General features: G+C 33.9%; 1 protein-coding gene across 2 annotated transcripts in view; it reads right to left on the bottom strand.

Annotated features, from left to right (window-relative positions):
• Positions 1-20,214, bottom strand: part of RFX3 (regulatory factor X3) — a 293,053-nt gene that overhangs the window by 26,245 nt on the left and 246,594 nt on the right. For both annotated transcript variants that reach the window (XM_053573811.1, XM_053573820.1), the window contains 4 exons: positions 19,260-19,357; positions 16,083-16,232; positions 11,869-12,077; positions 2,982-3,135 (listed from right to left, as the gene is read on the bottom strand). In XM_053573811.1, coding sequence (XP_053429786.1) covers positions 2,982-3,135; positions 11,869-12,077; positions 16,083-16,232; positions 19,260-19,357 — 611 coding nt within the window. The remainder of the gene's footprint in view (positions 1-2,981; positions 3,136-11,868; positions 12,078-16,082; positions 16,233-19,259; positions 19,358-20,214) is intronic.

Here is a 20,214-nt window from a genome sequence, read left to right as displayed (position 1 = left end):
CTGGAGTTAGGCACAAGTGAACATGATTCACTCAAGATTATATCACTATAAATGATAGAGTGAGAAAGAATTTAGTTCTTCTGACTCAAAGCCCCTAATTATTTCCAAGCAGTAAATCTTCAATTATATAAATCAGACAAAGAACCAAGCAATTATTATTGTGTGGGTTCCAGAATAAAGAGTAAAAGCACAAATCAGAGAGAATAGGACCGGTTAATATATTCTGGAGGGATTGGGCCTCCCTGAGGAACTGATATTTAAGACATCAAATTATAAGTTAGAATGGACAAAAAGAGGTGGGGAGAGGGCTCCATGTCGAAAGAGCCATTTACAAAGTGGTCCAATGATGAGAAAGACCTGCTGAATGAGAACAGAGAAAAGGCCACTGTGATCGCAACAGAAGGACTGGGAAGTGGGAGGTTGAGGTTGATCAGAACCAGATCATGTAAGACCTCTTGTACCAAAGAAAATACATGTTCCTTAATTAGTAGAAGGGAAAGACAGGTAAGGGTTTTAAGTCGGGAAATAATACCATCGGCTTTGTATTTTTATACAATGATACTGACTGCACTCTGAGGGATTTGGGAAACAGAAGACTTAGTAATTAGTTGCAGACTGGGGTCAAGGTAAGACAGGTAAAAGAGGACACCCAGGTGTCTGGCAAGATCAACAGGGAGGATCGTGGTGCCATTTACTGAGGAAGGGCCATTAGATAGAACAAGAGTTTAATTTCATTTAGTACCTAATACAATCTCAATAAATAGTTATTATGGTTTTTGTGGTTGATGGTTTTACTGATAACTGAAAACCACTTACTGTGATTAAGAGTAATGGTGATTTTTATGGATTTCAATGGATCTTGGCCTGATGAGTTGCTCTTACTATGCATACAGGCACTTCTGCATTTGTTGATTGGAAAGAGAAGTCATCCAAGAGACCAAAGGAGGATGGGCTTAGGATAACATGTGAGAGGATCATAAGAAAACAGCCTTCATCTTTCTTAAATTTCCTTTTTCCTTTCCCAAGAATCAATAAATTTTAGATATATTGTCCATGACCAACAGATTTATGATGGCAAAGGTATGTAAGATATCAGTGCTATATGGGGAGATCAAACGTGTAAAATTAGCCTTAATTTGTCTTCTGGATGAGCATACACAAAGTATTTTATCTATAAATTATATAAAGGGACAGTAAGAAAGATATTAAGTATGCGTAGTTGTTAGACCTTGATTTCTATCCCACTTTTCCATTTAGATTTTATGTATATATCCTTGTCTCGTGACAATTTGTCTTAATCATTTGGATCAATTTACGTGTAGTAAAAAAGAAAGAACCCCTATTAGGATAATTGGTTGGTTTATGCCAACTGCCTGTGTTCCCTTGAGACCTATGCGAAGCAAAGGCCATGCACCAGGACCAGCCACGTGGTGTTCATGAGAATCCCTGTTACCATTATCCTGTTCATCCATTAAAGAGGTCACAGAGCCCATGAGCTATATGGCAGATGCATTAAATATACTAAAAGGCATATACATTTCTGAAGTTTTATACCCAGAGTTGACAAATTTTACAGTACTAACTCTACATGTCAACTGAGCATTTTGCAACAAGGTATCTATGAAACAACTAAAGAAAGAGGCAATGAGGGGAAAGGAAGTCAAATCTAAGAAAAGTCACATTCTTCCAGTCACATGAGGTCCTGCCTATAACTTAAAAGCTACAGTGATGTTTGCTTAATCTCACATACATTTGGCATCGTTTAAGCACAACCATCCTTGGAGAACAGCATACAAAGACATATACAGCAAGAAATTGTAAAGAAATCAAAAAGAGGAAAATTTGAAACAACATTCTGAACAAGTTTGACATGCACTTTATTTATACTAGATTACTTACAAGGTTCTCCGAGTATTTTAATGAATTTCATTATTTACACCTTTATTATGTTAATTAAACTAGGAAAAGCATCAATTCATATTTATTTTCACCCTTTTATTTAAATAATCACATACACATAGCTTAAAAATATGTTTTTCTTTATTGCTTTGGGTAATTTGTAATTTTTTCTAACCTAGAAAAATCCAGCAAAGTATAAAGTATCCCCAGTTCAGTATAACAAAATGAGCCAGTTCTGAGTCATTTGAACATTTCCATCTACCCCTCACTATATTAACCAACCCTTGTTTATATTAACTTTAGATTTTTAGCTTTTTGACACTTGTTGATGATAAGCCATTTTGATTAATTCCAGAAATTATGAAGAAGAATTTTTTTTTACATCTTTAGTGGTGAGAAGCATGAGTCTGAAAATCAGACCACGTCTTTGAAAAAGGTCTCCATCCTTTACTATCTATGTAATGACTTAATTTCTCTGTGCCTTAGCTTTCTGAATTAATCTCAGCACTTATCTGTAAAACAGGATAAAATAGAACCTATCTCAAAGAGTAGTTAAGTGTTAAATGCTTTGCTTTGTGTATAAAACTTAGAACTGTGCCTGGCACAAAGTAAGTTTACAAAAATCCGTTAGTTATCATCATCACCCTTTTAAAATAGAATAATTCACTTTGTTCTTGGGGACTGGGAACAGGAGTCTACAAAGTACATATTTAACTTTTCCCTTGGCAATGCCTTATCAGGAAGCATCAATCTTTCTTATTTCCTACTCAAAAGTTTTTTTTTTTTTTTTTTTTAGTCCAGAGGTTCTCATGCTTTTCTTTTACACTGACACCTATACATTATATCAAAACAGTCCATGAGCTTTCACCTGATATAATCTATAATTTTAGAATCCTTTGATTAAGTACATATGAACAGAAATTTAAGGACCCCTTACAAAACCTTCAAAGCCCCTTCTAGGCTTGAGGCTCACTTGGTTAAGAACCATGGTTTTAATCAATAATTAATCTATTTAGATTGAAATATAATTCAAGTTCTTTTTTAAAAGCCCAGTGGGTCATAGCTCTTTTAGCTTCTCTTACCTCACCCATGACTGCTATGGGTGTCTCTCCAGTTGCCTGAGCAACACGATGTTCTACTAGGTAGAACATATACTCATCGTAGAGTAGACGAATCAGGTGGAAAGAGCCAAAGCTGGCAGCACTGCGTAAGGTTAAGTCCCGAATAACCATTGAACTGTTCCAAGAAAAAAGACACATATGCAGCTATATTAGTGTCAAGAATTAGAGTTAAAAATATTGTCTTTCTTAAAAAGAAGCCAAGTTGGGAACCTATATGGTTGATATAGCATGGAACCTGCCATAGGATGACTTCATTATTGAAAGCAGTTGGTTCAACTCATTTAAAAGGGTTATAATTAAGACTTGATCCTTATCAGAGCTAAATAGGTCTTTAACAGGAAATATCATCTTACCATCATAAGCAAGTCTGCTGATTCTGTTAAAGTCAAAAATGGATCTGAATTGGATATGAAAGAGTTTTGAAAAGTTGACAACCCCACATTACCATATGAAAAAGAAAGTTAAAGTAAAAAAAACCTTGATGGTTGGCACTCTGTTCTCAGTGACAATGACCTTTGTGGTATACTTTGGAAAAAATATGTATTTATGCCAAACAAAGGGTACAAAATATACTAAGCCATATTCCCAGATGTGGCAATGTAGAATTAAATGAGTATGTACAGGGATTCTAGTAAGTTTTTTCGGGAGGTGAATTTATTAAATAGTTCCTGTTTTTCATTGAATTTAAATTAATTTTTCCATTTCAATTAAGGTAATTTTCCATTAGAAATAAGTATGATAAAATCAATTAAGAGATGCATTTCTCTGAAAGATGTATATTTAACTTATATGATACCAAAATATGGACAATATTATTAACAAAATGCTAATAATAAACTCCATTACATTCAAAATGGAAATGAGTTCAAAATAAAATCTTGGCTTCACCAAAAACATGTCAATCATGAGCTGCTTATTCATACACTTCACACTTAGAATGATGTGAGTGTGTTTCTTACCATTTTCAATTAGTGACCTTTTTCTAAAGATTTTTGGATTACTAACATTTAAACAACCAGTATTATTTTTAGGAAAGAGAGACAAAATCCTATAAATGTATATGCTCATATTACTAAACTTCAAAAGATTGTATGTTTGCTTTTGTTTCATTTTTCAACACTCAACTTGGCAAGTGACAGATCATGACTGTACATCTTTAAACTCAGAAACCCTGGATTGTGATTCTGGCTCTTCATTAGTTGATGGTTGACCTCAAACAAATTATTTCCCTGAGATTGTTTTTCCTATTGGGTGAAAATAAAAACAACGTTTTTACTCTAACTTACCTGGTTATTTTAAGGATATAATGAATTAAAGGGTGTGAAAAATCAACTTATGGATGTATAAAACACTACTCAAATATAGTTGATTATGACTATAATATACAGAGTAAGAGAAGCTGAGCTTCTCATTCTCATTTGTTTATGGCAACAAGAATGGGGACTGGGGGCTATATGATCGTGGCAGAGGACCCTTCATTTCTGTGGATCTTTTTACTAAAAACAACAAAAAAATCCCGTGAGTTCAGAGTTATATAGACCCACATTAGTACTATGTGATCTTGACTATGATCAGATATATGTTTTGGAAGGTTCAAAGATTAGCCTTAAGGACTAAGAAGATAATATATGTGAGATCTTAAGACAACTACCCATTACTACACTGCTACATCTATTAGAGTTAATAATAAATAGTAGTTCTAGTGGATGATTCTTTAGTCAAATAACTTAACGAATTCCTCAAGTTTTAAACTCTGTAAGTGCATTCCTAAAAATAGCTTTCATTTATGCAGCAAATATATGTGATAACATTCTGTTTATAATTCATGTCCTTCCTAAAAGGCAGTGACACATTACCTATTTTCTAAAAATAATTTCTATGAATGTAATATAATAGATAGTTGACATTTCCTTTCCTATGGAAAAAATTTTAAAAAGCAAAAAATCCTCTACTTAAAAAAGCAAAACAACATAGAAATAACAATGAAATGTCATAAAACAGTTTTTAACCCATAGTAACACAAAATTGAAGCAATTTTTAAAGTTATGCAGGAACAGAATATTTGCTCCTAATTGCATTTATCTTGTTGAAGATACATAAAGATTTTTGAAATTTAAAGAGGACAAATGGCCAACAAACATACAAAAAAATGACTCGTTTTATTCAAAATTAATAAAAATTAAAGTAAGATACCATACATTACCTATTGTACTGTAAGAGATTAAAAGACTCAGTGTTACAGAGGGTTTGGGGGAAAGAATACTCCTTTACTGTCTCTATTAGTATAAATTCACAAAACTTTCGTGGCAGGATTTGGTGATATTTGTCAACATTTAAAATGTCAAAATCTTTGAACTAGCAATCTAATTCTAGAAATTTACGCAAATGGAAAAAATAGTTTTAACTGCAGCAATATTTATATATATGAGAAACTAGAGGGAAAAACTAAATATCCACTAGGTAGAATGCTGATTAAACAAATTATGGTTCATTTACATATAGATATTTATGCAATCGCTAAAAAAATGAGGCAGACATACAGGGAATACCATAGAAAGAAATCTATGATACAATATTAAGTTAAAGAGGCAAAATACATGAGCCATTTATGTAAGAATTCTCCACACAGCACACAGTTAAAAAAAAAAAAAGTTTCTTAAATAAATGGGAATATCTAATACTTTATTAGCATTGAAACAATACGTTATTAAACTAGTATTAGTCACTTTAAAACATTCATACCTATTTACCTGAGTTTATCCAAAGATGTATGTACTTGTATATAAAGATAACCATTCAAGTTCTTTTTTTTTTTTTGAGACAGAGCCTCAAGCTGTCACCCTGGGTAGAGTTCCATCACATCACAGCTCACAGCAACCTCAAACTCTTGGGATTAAATGATTCTCTTGCCTTGGCCTCCCAAGTGTTGGGACTACAGGCACCCACAATGCCGGGCTGTTTTTTTGTTGTAGTTGTCATTGTGGTTTGGCAGGCCCGGGCTGGATTCGAACCTGCCAGCTCTGGTGTATATGGCTGGCACTTTAGCTGCTTGAGCTACCGGAGCCCAGCCAAGTTTTTTTTTTTTTTTATTTTTTTTAGTTATATTCAGAACACCAGAAACATGCCTGTAATTCTAGCATGCTGGGAGCCCGAGGCAGGTGGATTATTTGAGCTTAGGAGTTTGAGACCAGCCTGAGCAAGAGAGAGACCCCTTCTCTAAAAATAGCTAGGTGTTATGGCAGGCGCCTGTAGTCCCAGCTACTCAGGAGGCTGAGGCAAGAGGATCACTTGAGCCCAAGAGTTTAAAGTTGCTGTGAGCTATGATGGCACAGCACTCTACCCAGGGCAATAAAGTAAAACTGTCTCCAAAAAAATATAAAAACCCAAACCATCTAAATGTTCAAAAATCAGAGAGTAAGATAACGCATAATGCGTAAGACACTTTTAATGAAATACTGAGAGGACACTGAAAATTATATTTCTAAAGATATTTAATAAGAAAAAAATGCTTAAGACATAATGTTTAAAAAATGTTAAGAAAAAATATAGGTAATAATTTATTATAAACAAGTGCATCCCAATTTTATTTAACACTAAAAGCAACATTTTACAAGTAGTTATTTTATGTAGTAAAATTATGGGTGATTTAGCTTTATTTTGTGAAAAGTTTTTGTATTTTCTAGATTTTAAATGTGAATACATATTAATTTCATAACAAAATTTTTTGGAAGACAACATTTATTATAATATAGAAAAACAATACCAAATCAGCTGGATATCAATAAGTCTTTGCAGGGCTAAATATTACAGATATGAAATGAATTATTTCCCCATATATTCCTAAGTTCAAATTTATATTTCTCTTAAAATATAATAATCCCGAAATCATACAAGTGGCTAAGGAGAATGTTCATAATAAGTTTTATAATATCACTATAGAAATCAAAGTCAATTTTTTCTAAGACAATTCACATTTATTCATTCAATAAAAATATTGTGTTCCTACTCTATGCCAGGATATTGTTTTTGTCTTGTCAGACAAAATTTTGGTTTCAAACAAGTTCACATTCTGGTAGCTAGATAGTCAATAAACATAAAAAGCAGATATAAAATGTAAAGTTAAATAGTGAAAAATCCTATACATCAGGGCAAGAGATTGAAGATTGGGGGGGGCAGGCATTTTAAGTGAGTATATCAGGAAAATTCTTTCTGCAAGGATCTGCTATCTGAGTGGAAACTGGATTGAAGTAAGCAAATGAGCCATTTTAACACACAGGTGAAGTGTGTTCTTGGCAGATAGGAGAGCAAATACAAAGCCTTTGAGGGAGAACTGCATCGGATGTACACACAGAACAGCCAGGAAGACAATGTGACTGGAGGATGGTGAGCAAAGAGAAGCTTAGTGACAGAGCAACTGGACTATGTAGGGTCTCATAGGCCACGGTAAGGTCTTTGAATTTTATTCTCATTATTTTAGAAACTTTTTAATAGTTAGACAATCTTCTTATTTTAGCATAATATGTACAGGAAATACTAAATTCTGTTGGGAAATTTTTAAAAATCTGCTGAGTTTTGATTATAATACCTAGTTATTTTTTTAAAATACTGTTAAGTATGTCATAAAATTATTGTCATATGTTTAGCAAAGAATCGGTTGAATTGCACTGATGAATGCTATGTCTACTTTATTCTGTGGTGGGCTTTTGCCCTACATGCCAAGTATTAAATGGCACAATTAACAGTTTAACTGGAATCCTATTGTCTAATTCAGACTTATGGAAGATATGTTGCAAAATTGACTCCATTGAATTTCACGTTGCTAAGTCACTGTGAATTTAACTCCTTTTAAAACCAGAGTTGTAAATATTAATTATTTTATAATGGATGAAAAATATCTTTGTGTATTTATCTTCATAACTCATGGTGTGGAAATTGAAACATATATCTTAACACATGATATTCAATCTGCCCTTGAGTAGTTGAGAATGCATGACACCTTTTCTTTTTTTTTTTTTTTAATAGTGGATTTATTTTATTTTATTTTATTTTTTATTGTTGGGGATTCATTGAGGGTACAATAAGCCAGGTTACATTGATTGCAATTGTTAGGCATCACACCTTTTCTAATAAAGTGATAGCACCACATCTGTGACCCTCATGTGAACTTCCTCTCTGAACAGGAATTACAAATAATTCCAAAAGAGTATTATTGGCCGGACTGCGGCGACTCATGGGCTCATGCCTGTGATCCTAGCACTCCCGGAGGCTGAGCCAGGTGGATTGCTTGAGCTCAGGATTTGGAGATCAGCCTAAATAAGAGTGAGACCCCATCTCTACTAAAAACAGAAAAACTAGCTGGGCATAGTGGTGGACACCTGTACTCCCAGGAGGCTGAGGGAAGAATGACTCCTTAAGCCCAGGAGTTTGAAGCTGCTGTGAGCTATGATGCCATGGCACTCTACCCAGGGCAACAGTGTGAGACTCTGTCTCTAAAGGGAAAAAAAGAGCATTATTTTTTGGAAAATTCATATATTGTTCAATTGTAGGCATACCAAGTTCCCTGTGCCCCCTTTCAAGCCATGGTATCAAAGCTATGCATTCCATCTTATCCCTAAGATGGGATATTTGGATAACCTTTAGGGTGACCCTTGAGAAATGCTTTCTACCCTTATCCAAAAACACACAAGCTGAGAAATGGCCCATGTAACTTTTCCATTTCTGTCCAAGAAAGGTGGTGATTTTTTTAGTCCTTCAAAGCCAGGTTAGCAGGGAGAGAGCCCCCGAGTTGAAGCAGAGCACACCTGCAGCAGTGTATCAACTGCTATCATGATGCTCTGCCAGTTCATGTCTATATTTCTACGCATGTAAATAAATACACAGAATTTTACGAATTATGAGATTAAGTATCTGATTTCAGAAGATGAAGGGTCTGTGTATATGACTGCCAAATTTACAATGGATTTTACAAGTTTACAAATTTTTGGCATTTGCAATGCCAAAAACATGTTTCTAATTCTGCTTCTTTGATAGTTTGTGAATGCAGTTTTCATTATTTCAATATGTTCTTAAGTCTCAGCAAAAAACAGTACAGATATTAAAGCCTCTTAAGTTTCTAAGTTATTGACTTTGTCTACCAGCAGGAGGTATGCATGTCTGAATGTGCCTTTCCTCCCAGGGCCCTGAACTATATGCCTTCAAGTCTTTTTGAAATGAAAATAATAACTATAATAGTGTCTAATAATAACAAGCCAATTATCCCCAGTGCAGGGAGGACAGAGGGCAGGCAAGTGATGATCTACTGGGTTTGTCTATCTGCAGAGAACAAGAAATGCAAGTCGGTAATTTTCTCTCCTTTCAAGATACCTGCAACAGATCTCTGTGGATACAAAAGCTCCAAGGGTTTACTTCTAAAATGATATCAACTAAATATAGGAAAGAAAAATCCCATAGGAAAGAGTAAGGGCAAGTCTGACATTAACAACATAAGAAAGCAGTTAGGCGGGGGGGTGGGGGGTGGAGAGAGACAAAAAAAACCCCAAAACAAAAAAACGTTGCTTTTTCTCATGTGGAGGATGGACTGTCTTTGGTCATGTAAGTTTTGGAACAGTGAGTCAGTGTTACTGTTGTTTCATCAATCTCTCATGGAGCACATATACCATTTATATTATTTTCTGTGGAAAAATTAATGAATAAAAAATTAACTCCAGCAATTGAGAAGATATCTGAAATCCTAATGTTCCCAAATTAAAATTTTGAATTCTATCACTACTACTGTTATTGCTTCTAGTTTGAGAACAATGTGTCAGTGCTTTTCAAATCTTCCCCCCCAAATGGAGGGAAAACTTATGATTCTCATCAATACATTTTTTATTAATGCCTAGATCCAAACCTAGCACTGGTTTCACTGGAGCATACCAGCAGCTCACAGAGTCAGACAGCATCTTAACAATGTGCTTCTCTAATCAAGTGAGCTAAAGGGATTACATTTATGAAAGGCAGTATGTGGAATTATGCCACCACAAAAACAAAACAACGGTAAAAACTGGCTAGCTTTCTTTCACTGTACTGGCCACTGGGCTACATACTAGAAAGCTATTTTCAAAATGGAAGACTAATTTAACTCTTAATTAAACATATATAATGGATCTATACTTCTACTTCAGTTTAAGAAATAAAAATTAGACCCAGTCAGTTGAGAAAGAAGAGTGACTTAAAATAAAAACCAAAGCAACTACCATCATAATTAACTGGTGATTAAAACAAGATGGGAATCCTACAGTCTGGGTTTACTGGGTTCACAAGTACTACTAATTCCTAAATTCTGTTATTTATTTATATACCTTCCCTTCTCACAACTATCTTTGAACTCGCTGATAATATCCAGATGAGGACCGTAGTGTACTCAGCCAGACCACAGTCAAGAGTTGTCCTATGGTCAGTACTTTCTGCTATGTGCATGGCTGCATAGAACTTAAATTAGAAACTGCCTATACTTCAGAGTAGATATGGCTGTTAGACCCAAAGCAACAGGGCACGGCTTTATTCAAAGTAGCAAGAAAAACAAACAAACAAAAAAACAAAAAACTCTCATCACAAGAACAAATGCCACAGTTAAAAATATACCTTACCTAACTTATGAAAGAGAATTCCAACTGCCAATTCTATCTTATGTATATATAGTATAATTGCTGACCCACATAGGTCACAAATACTGTTTTAACCCTTGTGGCAGAGCTGTTTATGAGAATAAACATTTGATATCATATATCAATGAGGTATCATTGATAATAATATGAGAATAAACATTTGATATCATATATCAATGAACAGCTCATCCCAACATTTGATACCATATATCATCTAATCAGAAAGCCTGGATGCTTCTCTATCTACACAAACATACATTTCTATATGTATTATTTTAGTCAAAAAGTGATTCATATTATTAATAACCCATGTTACAGACTACTAAATTACCAGTGGTGGATTAGAATCACCAGGAGAGCTTTTTGAAAGAAATAAAAATTCCGAGCGGCGCCTGTGGCTCAAAAGAGTAGTTCACTGGCCCCATATACCAGAGGTGATGGGTTCAAACCGGGCCCTGGCCAAAAACGAAAAAAAAAAGAAAGACAAATTCTGAGTGCCCCTACTCCTCCTCACTTACTTACCTCTTGACCCCTACAAGTTGTGATTTTGTAGGTTCTGGGGCGCGCTTAGGATTTTTTTTTTAAACATTAAAACCTGGCAGCCAGGTTTAAAAACATTGTAATTGCTAAAATTAAGAAAGTAACTAGATGGTTCTGAGTATGTATCAGAATCACCTAAAGTACTTTTTAAAAACCAAATTACTGGGCATTACCTCCACAGGTTCTGATTTGGGAGATTTAGGGTGAGGCCTAAGAATTTGCATTTCGAACATGTTTCCATCTAATTATTAGTGATGCCACTGGTGTAGGGACCACAGTTTGAAAATCACTGAACTAACAGAACAAAAAGAAAGAGTGCTGATAAGGCCTGAAGAAAGTGGCCTACATAATGTGTTGTTGCCAGAGGGAGGAGAAACAACTGTAGCTCTGTTTTGACTTGTTGCTGAGCCCACTATCTTGACTGGAACCTCAGATGCTCCTATCTGAGAACATCTAGGGCTCTGTGCAAGAGGATTTCTTTTCCTAGTAGAAAATTTATTTCCCTAAATCTTCAGGTACATTTCCATGATGTAATCTTTGAGTGACTGAAGATAGTTACAAGGAGTTTCCACAAAATGACACCTTCACTCGTTTCTTTTGTCTGAGAAACACACACACACTTGCAGAATATGAAGCAGAAAGCTTAGGAAAAATTAAGATACCTGTAGAAAGACCATTTTAGCAGAAATTGCCTGGCAGCTTTAGGAAAACTGGGTCTTCCTTCATAGGGTTTCAGTGCTTGCATCATCACGTTGTCAAGCCATGCAGCCCACTGCTCCAGGGTGCTCTGCTGCTGAAGAGTCATCTTGAAGTCTGTTTCTAGTCTCTGAACCATGTTGTCATCACACTGGCACACCCAGGAAGCCTGCTCCTGGGACAGGATACCCAAAGCAAAGGAAAAATTCAACTCAGCACTTCTTTTTTGAATAGAATTTTATCACACAGACCAGATGCAAGAACGGGACATTATAATAAAAGCTTCAAATAGTGAATCAGGAAAATGAACAACTACTTATCGGTTGTTAAGGAAACTGATACCATCTTTATCAGTTTTAGGGGATTAATGGTTCTCTCTGCTTATTTTGGTAAATAAAGTCATGTGATATATAACCTGGTTTTTCCACATTAGCTATCCTGTCTATGTGAAAAACTAAACTTAAGAAAAATGGAAGTCTGAACCTACAGTAGGCCGAGTCTTTCAGTCTATTCAGTTTTCATAATGCCTTCAAAATTCTTTTTACCTCCATCAGTTAAAACTTTAAAACCAATTCATTTGAGATTTAAGGTAAGTCAGATGGATAAATATATTCAATTGGCCAAAAGTGGTCCCTCAAGATTAAAACTGAAACCAACACTGACTAGTACTAGGTAGACGCATATGCTGTTATGGGTTTTATGAATGGGGAACAGAAATCCCAAAGGGTATAGAGGCAGGACTATGAATACAAATTAATTCAGAGAACTGAAAATAACAATAACAACAACAGCAAAAGCTCTTGAAAAAAAATGTAGACATGCTTCCTGTCAAAAATTTGATTACTACCATTTCCCTTCTAGTTCTGGTTAGGAAGTTTCATGTTTGGTAATGGCAATAAAAATAGAAACTTCTAAGGCTATTTTTTAGCCTTATGATATTTCCAGTGTCATGTTCTAAGATTGATAAAAAAAAAAAAAAACAACTATCCTGTTAAGGTCAAAATATAATTATTTGGTAATATAATATTTTACTGAGTCAGAAGACATGGATTTTAGTCTAGGTCCTCAGTCAACCTGACCTCAAGCAATTAATTTGATCCATATGGGCCTCAGTTTTTCTAAGTATAATATTAAAACAATAAAATTTAACAAAAAATTTTAAGCCGAGTTCACTGTATCCAGATAATGTTTTTCAAGCTGGGCTTCTTTGGAGGGCTGTCTGTGAAGGTCCTGATGCTATATATAAAACCTCGTAAATATATATGCATTCTTCTGAAAAGAGAGTCTATAACATTTTTTTTTATATGCTCTCAGGGGATATGTTCATTCAGATTGACAAGTTTAGCTACATAAATGTCTAATCCTCTAAGTTCCAGCATCTCTGCTGGTCCTATAGATTTCACCTATTCAAGGGACATTTCAACCAGGAGACACTTAAAAGGCAAAATACTCCAATTTCAATTCATTTTATTTCCCCAAGGTAACCTACTATTTCTTCTATATCTCAGCTAATTAAAACATCCATTATCTTTCATTCTTTTATCTAATTAATCATAAATTCTTTCAGCTGTTACCTCCTAAATATTACTTTTAAATATATATTTTAAGTATACTAAAATAGTTATAAAAAACCTGAAAATACAAAACAGTAAACCCCAAATAGCAACACTGAGATAACTATATGTTGATGTATAATGCTTCAAGCTTTTCACAAGCATATAAATGTTTATGAATATGTTTTATCACAATATATACAAATATTCAAATATATGTGAATATATTTATAATAACTTCATATTTACATATACATTTCATAATATGTATGTTTTTATACGCTTATTCACATACATGGTATAAATGTTTTAAAAAAAAGCATCATATTATACATTCTACTATTCTGTTTAGTTCCACTAAATTCTTTTTCCACATAAGTAAATGTGAGGCTATACTTATTGTTCAATGAATGAATTTGTTTCATTGCACGAATATACCATTATTTACATAACCAATCCCATACAGTTAGACATTTGTTTTTTCCTGCATTTTACTATTATGAATAAAGCTGGAATTAGCAATCTTGTATATTACATCTTTGCTTACTTTTGTACTTATTTCTGTATGACAGATTTACATAAGAATATCTAAAATCTACATACTGTCAAATTGTATAGCAATTTATTTTTTAAAATACCTCCAAGATAACTTTAAATGTTCTTACCACAAGGAAATGATGAATATTAGAGGTGATAATATACTAATTATTCTGATTTCATCATTCCACAATGTTTACATGCATCAAAACATTACACCACATCACACTAATGTATACATTTATTATATGTCAACAGAAAAAGAGTCCATTAGAGTACCCGTGAAAGAATTTTAAGCATCAAGAAAGTAACAGAGTACTTTGATTTGTTCTTTCCATCAGTGTAAGCACTATTTTATTGTTATACTTGTAACATTATCTTAACTATTTCTAAGTGTATAGCAGTGTTAATTATATGCGTTTTTAAAAATCTTGCAAAACTGAAACTTCATTCCCATTTTAGGAGGTTTTTTTTTTGGTTGCTTGTGCATTGGTAATGGGAAGGAGGAATTTACTGGTACCTGTAGAGGAATTTAACTTCATTTTTTACCATTAATTCAAACTATTTACTTGGCAGTTAGTTTTACCAAGAGAAGATAATAATCTAAAACCTAACTTAGATAAATAAAACCACAGCATGTTTTTGTCTTTTCAAACTACTTTTTATCATACTTTATTTTACTACTCACTAGAGTGCAAATATATACTGCAAACCGTCGCTTGTGAAAGAAATTTAGATATTTCAATACTATCATTTAAAAAGATAAGGATGAACATTTAAAGATGTTCTCAGCTTACAAATAATTATATCCAAAATGACAAGTACTCAGGAACGTCAAAATCAGAATGGCTTTTAAACATAGAAACAAAAGTGTGTGCAATAGTTAGGTTATCAAGTCAGCCCACCTGAAATTATTCAGCCTATAATGTAGACAAAAACTACTTATGCAAAAAATTAGAGACTAATACCATTGTAATAATATTAATTAAATGAAACAGAAAACCAATTATATTGCAATAGAAAAATCATCTTGATTGTATGAAGAAAAGATTTAATTAGAGGGGAATATAGTGGTGAAAAGAGATTTATGGATATCCTGAAAGGAACTTCATAGTTCTTTGAAGCTCTTATGGCACTGTAATATTGACACATTTAATTAATTGTTTTTAACTGAAGTTTCCTTACTATGAGAACATTACTCTTGTATTTGTCAGTCTTGCTGAGGTTAATCTTACAGAGGCAGGGACAACTCCAAAATGAATAGGAGCTGAGTAATAAAGGCGGAATGGGAAGCAGGGACTCTGGGAAAACCTGGTAAAGTTTGGAAAAGAAAAGAAAAGAAAGGAGTTAAAGATGAAATATGCTATCCTGAAAAAGAGATTACTCATTAAAATAAACAGAACTGGGAAATGAGCACTCACTACTGGGTTCATGGTCCTCTGAAGAAAGAAATGTGGTTTTGGAGGTAGATGTTTAATCATACAGGTTTCAGGGCTAATAACTGTCAGAGTGGACCCAGAAAAATTTTATAGGTGAAGATAGAGGAAGAGAAAGGGCAGTTTCAAAGTTGATGGGTGGAGGGTAAGTAGTATGGCAGACACATAATTGGCCATGTATATGCAAAAATGTTCTCAAAGTTGGTGTTCATGACCAGGGAGAAACTCACTTGTATAAATATTTCATAGGATTGCAAATACAGAAATAAAAGTAATGCTAACAGAACATTAAAAACTTGCTCAAGATCCCACAGCTGGCAGATGGAAATGTTTAGCTCCTCGCCTAACTTCAATGACTAAGATCTTTATCATCAACTATTCAGCAAACCCTGTTTAATAAATTATGTTGCCTTCTAGGACTATTAATCTTATATTAATATCAGATTCTATAGATATTACCAATGTAGTATCAACCACAAAATATTGGAAAAGGAAAATCACATTTGAGTAAAATTCCTCACTTTCACAATGTTGTAAATATAGATGCTGTCTGTGTACAGATGAGACATCAAAAAGAAATTCAATGATCCTAATTAAGAAGAAAAAATTGGGTATCTTTCCTTTACAGACATTTTTTATAAGGAAACAGAGTACCTGGACATTGGCAAAGTCGACACGGTTGAGGTCATTGAGCATCTGGTTGATTTGGGAAGTGTTCTGAAGCACTGCACGAGCTGCCTGGGCCAGGTGATTGAGCGATGTGTATCTTCGCAGAGTCTGGGCAAAGGCACTTACAGCGGCAACCTGCAAAGAAACCCAATTAAGTTGGGATTTCTTTTTCTTCCTCCAGTAAAAAAAAGCCACTGCAATCTTCAGATCTTTTTTTCCCTTGCCAAATTTTAAATGCTTTCCTCTGACACTTCAAATTCATTTGGTGAAGATAGTTTACTTGTAAACTATAGCATCAAAATCTCTAAACCAAGTATTATTTTCCTTTGAGTAGCTTGAGGTCAAGACTAAAACAAACGCCCACATTCTTCCACATCTGAGTGCAGTATTAATTAAACCAGTCTTGCAAATAACTACTCACCCACAGTAAGAAATGACAGGCAATGGAAATAGGAAAAATGTTGGTTTTCCTTCCTTTCTTAAATATTTTTCAGGACAGTCAACTAGAAACCAGGCAGATTAAAAATTTCATTCTTATTTGAAAAACCAAACTATATATCCTTCCTTTTTAAATTGTACTAAAAAGCACATTTCAGAGAACTACCATTCAGATTTACCCTATTACCTTTATTTTATAGAATTCTGAGTAATTTTAGGATAAAATGTGTTCATAGTCCTTATTAGCAAATATATAACTAATAAACATATCAAAGGCAAACAGCTAAAAGAATTCTTTTAAAACATTTAAATTATCTTTATAGGGGCTATACAAAAAATCTCCATTTGCCTCTCAAAATCTACTTTCTATTCTTCTCCATCCTGCTCTGTGCCCAGGAAGACTGACCTGAATGGACTACACTAACCTCTTCCCTTGTCCTCTGGCTCCTGACCGGGTTTGACCAATGGTAGGCACTGGTAGGAGGCTGAAGGATGGGAAGAAAGGTTAGAGTTTTTATTCCCTACAAGCTCTGCTATTTTCCTTTTTTAAGGGGGAGCCTGCTTTTATTTTTTAAGGCCATTGTAGTCCTGGGAGAAAGACTTATGACTTATAGATTTTACTCCTATCCCTTTAAACCTAAGAATGGTTAGGACATCCCACTATTGCAAGCCCCAGGGGGCTTTACCATTCATTCTTGGTTTCCTCAAATTCATTCATATCTTTGGAAATACTCTTCTTAAGCTCTCCATAGTTATCCCTCCCTCTCCCTTTGGATGCACCATTTGTTTCCTACTAGAACCCCTAATGAACCAGTTTATGTTGAAAGATATCAAAGATGATGCCAAAGCAATCTAGATAAATTTATAAATCTCATATCTCATTAAAATTTATTACCTGCACAGAAGATCTAATGTTTCCAATTCTTACAAAATGTTAAAAATTTAATTATTTCTAGAATGTGAAGATATTGCATTAAATCACTCTGAGTATAATGATAGCAAATAGTTGAACAGTCGCTTGTTTGAGTCACAGGTAGTGTTCTCATGTTAACAGTGAAATGGTTTAGGACAATAGGGAGCTTGGGAAGAAGCTCATATACCCTCAAAAATAAGTGTTATAACTTTTTCCAAACTATGTGCTATTACCATGTTGTTCAATTCTCATAACCATCCTATTAGACACATATTATGATTTAAAGAGGTTTAGTAGTTTGCTCAAGGTTGCATAGAAACTCCATTACAGTGGTAAGATTTGAATCTAGGCATTTTGATTCCAAAGGTCATGATGGTTGGAATGCTGTTTTCTGTTTCAGGGTAAATGCTCTTCATTCATTGAGTGCTCAGTGGGGAAAAGCCTGCATTATCAGCGAAAGCAGAAGAGCAGAAGCCACCCTCTACCACAATAAATCATCCAATCATCCAAATTAACTATAGAGGTCAATGAGATGGCCAATGTTGCAGTTGAACTACTACCATGTTCACTTTGATAACACCTAGATATTTGAGGTACTGTTATGAATGTGACTGACTTTCCTCTATCATAATTAAATAGTACCTCAATATGATACTCAACAACAACACTGCCAAAAAGAATTTTCTGTGATGATGGAAAAGCATCGTATATGTGCTGTCCAATATAGTAGCCACTAGCCACATGGGGCTATTGAACACTGAAATGTAGTACTATGACTAGGAGCTAAATTTTTCATTTCACTTCATTTTGATTTAAAATTCAACTGTAAACAGTCACATGTGGCTAGCCCTATGGCACAGACTGCACAGCTCTAGAGCAGTAATATTAGAGGGGCCTATCAATGAAATGTTGTCTTCTATATGTTTTAGGGATAGGAGGTTTTACTGTAAACTTTAAGCCAAAGCAGAAAGAATCAGGACCTATTTGTGTTCCCATAGAACTTTATCAGTTATTTGAACTACTACCTTTGTCCCTAGATTGAAAGACATGGCATATTGTTAGAGTCTGATAGTAAGTACAGTCACTGATGAAAAGCCCATAAATGCAATTTCTGGTACCAAAATTTTGATAAAATATAGAACCAGTCCAGACTTGCCATGGGAATATGTTCCTAGATTAGCATAAAGTAACATGGCTAGCAGGAGATGGTGGAAACTAGAAATTAATACACTAGCTAAATAATTCACATTCCTGAGGTATATTGATTAATTATGAGATAATTGTTCCACTGAAGAAATGATTACTTGATTAACAAAAGCATTCACCAGTGTTAAAAAACATAACATCCTGAAAAAGCAAAGGAACATTAATTTGCATGGACTTTTGAATTTAAAAAAATCTAAAATTCCTTCAAATGGGAACTATTTTAACAGCCTAGGGCCTACGTTATTCTTTTTAATATTTCAAAGTAAGCATACATAGATTATATGCTTTTCACACCTAGTTTAGAATACAAACACACACACACACACACATATATGACACATTGTTTAGAAAAGGGCTTAGAGATGCATCACACTTAAAATACTTCTCTAGTCTGTCTGAAAGAAGTATCATCAAACAGTATCTCTTATGCAAGTTCTTTATTACATGGTTATAAAATATAAATATAAAAATCAGTTTTAAAAGATTCTATATAGTATAACATCAACAGTATACATGATACCTACCATGTGATAGGATGGATATAAAGTTAACTGTTCAGAATAATTTCTTAAACACAAAAGAGAAAGCAAAGACCCACAGTATACCTTGGTTTGTATCATTCTCTGTGGAATATTATTCATGGCATTGGAAAGCCAACCTTCAAGGCTTTTTGCAAAATTTCGAATGGCTTGGGTCAAGGCACCTAAATGTTAAAAAACAAAAGCAGAACGAAAAAGACACAAAAGAACATTAACCTTTGTGCCAGAATAAGGAAAAACATGCATCTGCAGCATCTGATAAAGAACAGAACTCATATTGTCTTCATTGATGAAAATTTATATAACATTATTCCTAACTCTTTAAAACATTCAAAAATTATTATTTGGGGTTTTTTCTTTTAAAGCTCTTTTCCCCCAGATATTTATAACACTTTGTTGGGAAACAAAAACATTCAAACATTTTTGCTTATAGCAACATATACCAGTTGTGAATATATTTATGGAACTTCCTATCCTGGACAAAATATTCTTTTCATTAACCGTTTTCTGCTAAAAAGGCTACATACTTTCTTTGTAAATTCTTCATTTTAACTTTTTTTCAAGTTCTTATCCTATTTTCACTTCTTTAGTTAAAAAGAAAAATAATGCAAAGCATTTTCTCTTTTTCTGTGCATCTATTTACTTACAACCTATGAATTGGAGTAGTTATTTTGCATTTTTTGTTAAAAAGGTTAAAAATCAAAATGGTCTGACTTGAAAATTCTGGATAACTATTTTCCATTTCACTTAGCAGGTAGAGTTGAAAGATCAGTGTGACAAAATTACTCTTACAGAACCAATATTCTTAAGCTATTCCTAACATAGTTCATCCTACAGGGTATCCCAAAAGTCACTCCTAAAATCACCACCCACAGGGGAAAATGGGAAACTGCAGATAAATGTAATTTTATTTTCAAAATATTCATTATAAAATTTTAAAAAGCACGGCCAACATGTAGAGAGTATTTTGTAAATATCTTACAGAATTTTGTATATACCCTATATATACTTTATACATCTG

The sequence above is a fragment of the Nycticebus coucang genome, chromosome 2, assembly GCF_027406575.1.
Source record: "Nycticebus coucang isolate mNycCou1 chromosome 2, mNycCou1.pri, whole genome shotgun sequence".
NCBI lineage: Eukaryota > Metazoa > Chordata > Mammalia > Primates > Lorisidae > Nycticebus > Nycticebus coucang.
Note: the sequence above shows the minus strand (reverse complement) of the source record. Positions and strands in the feature narration are given on the sequence as shown.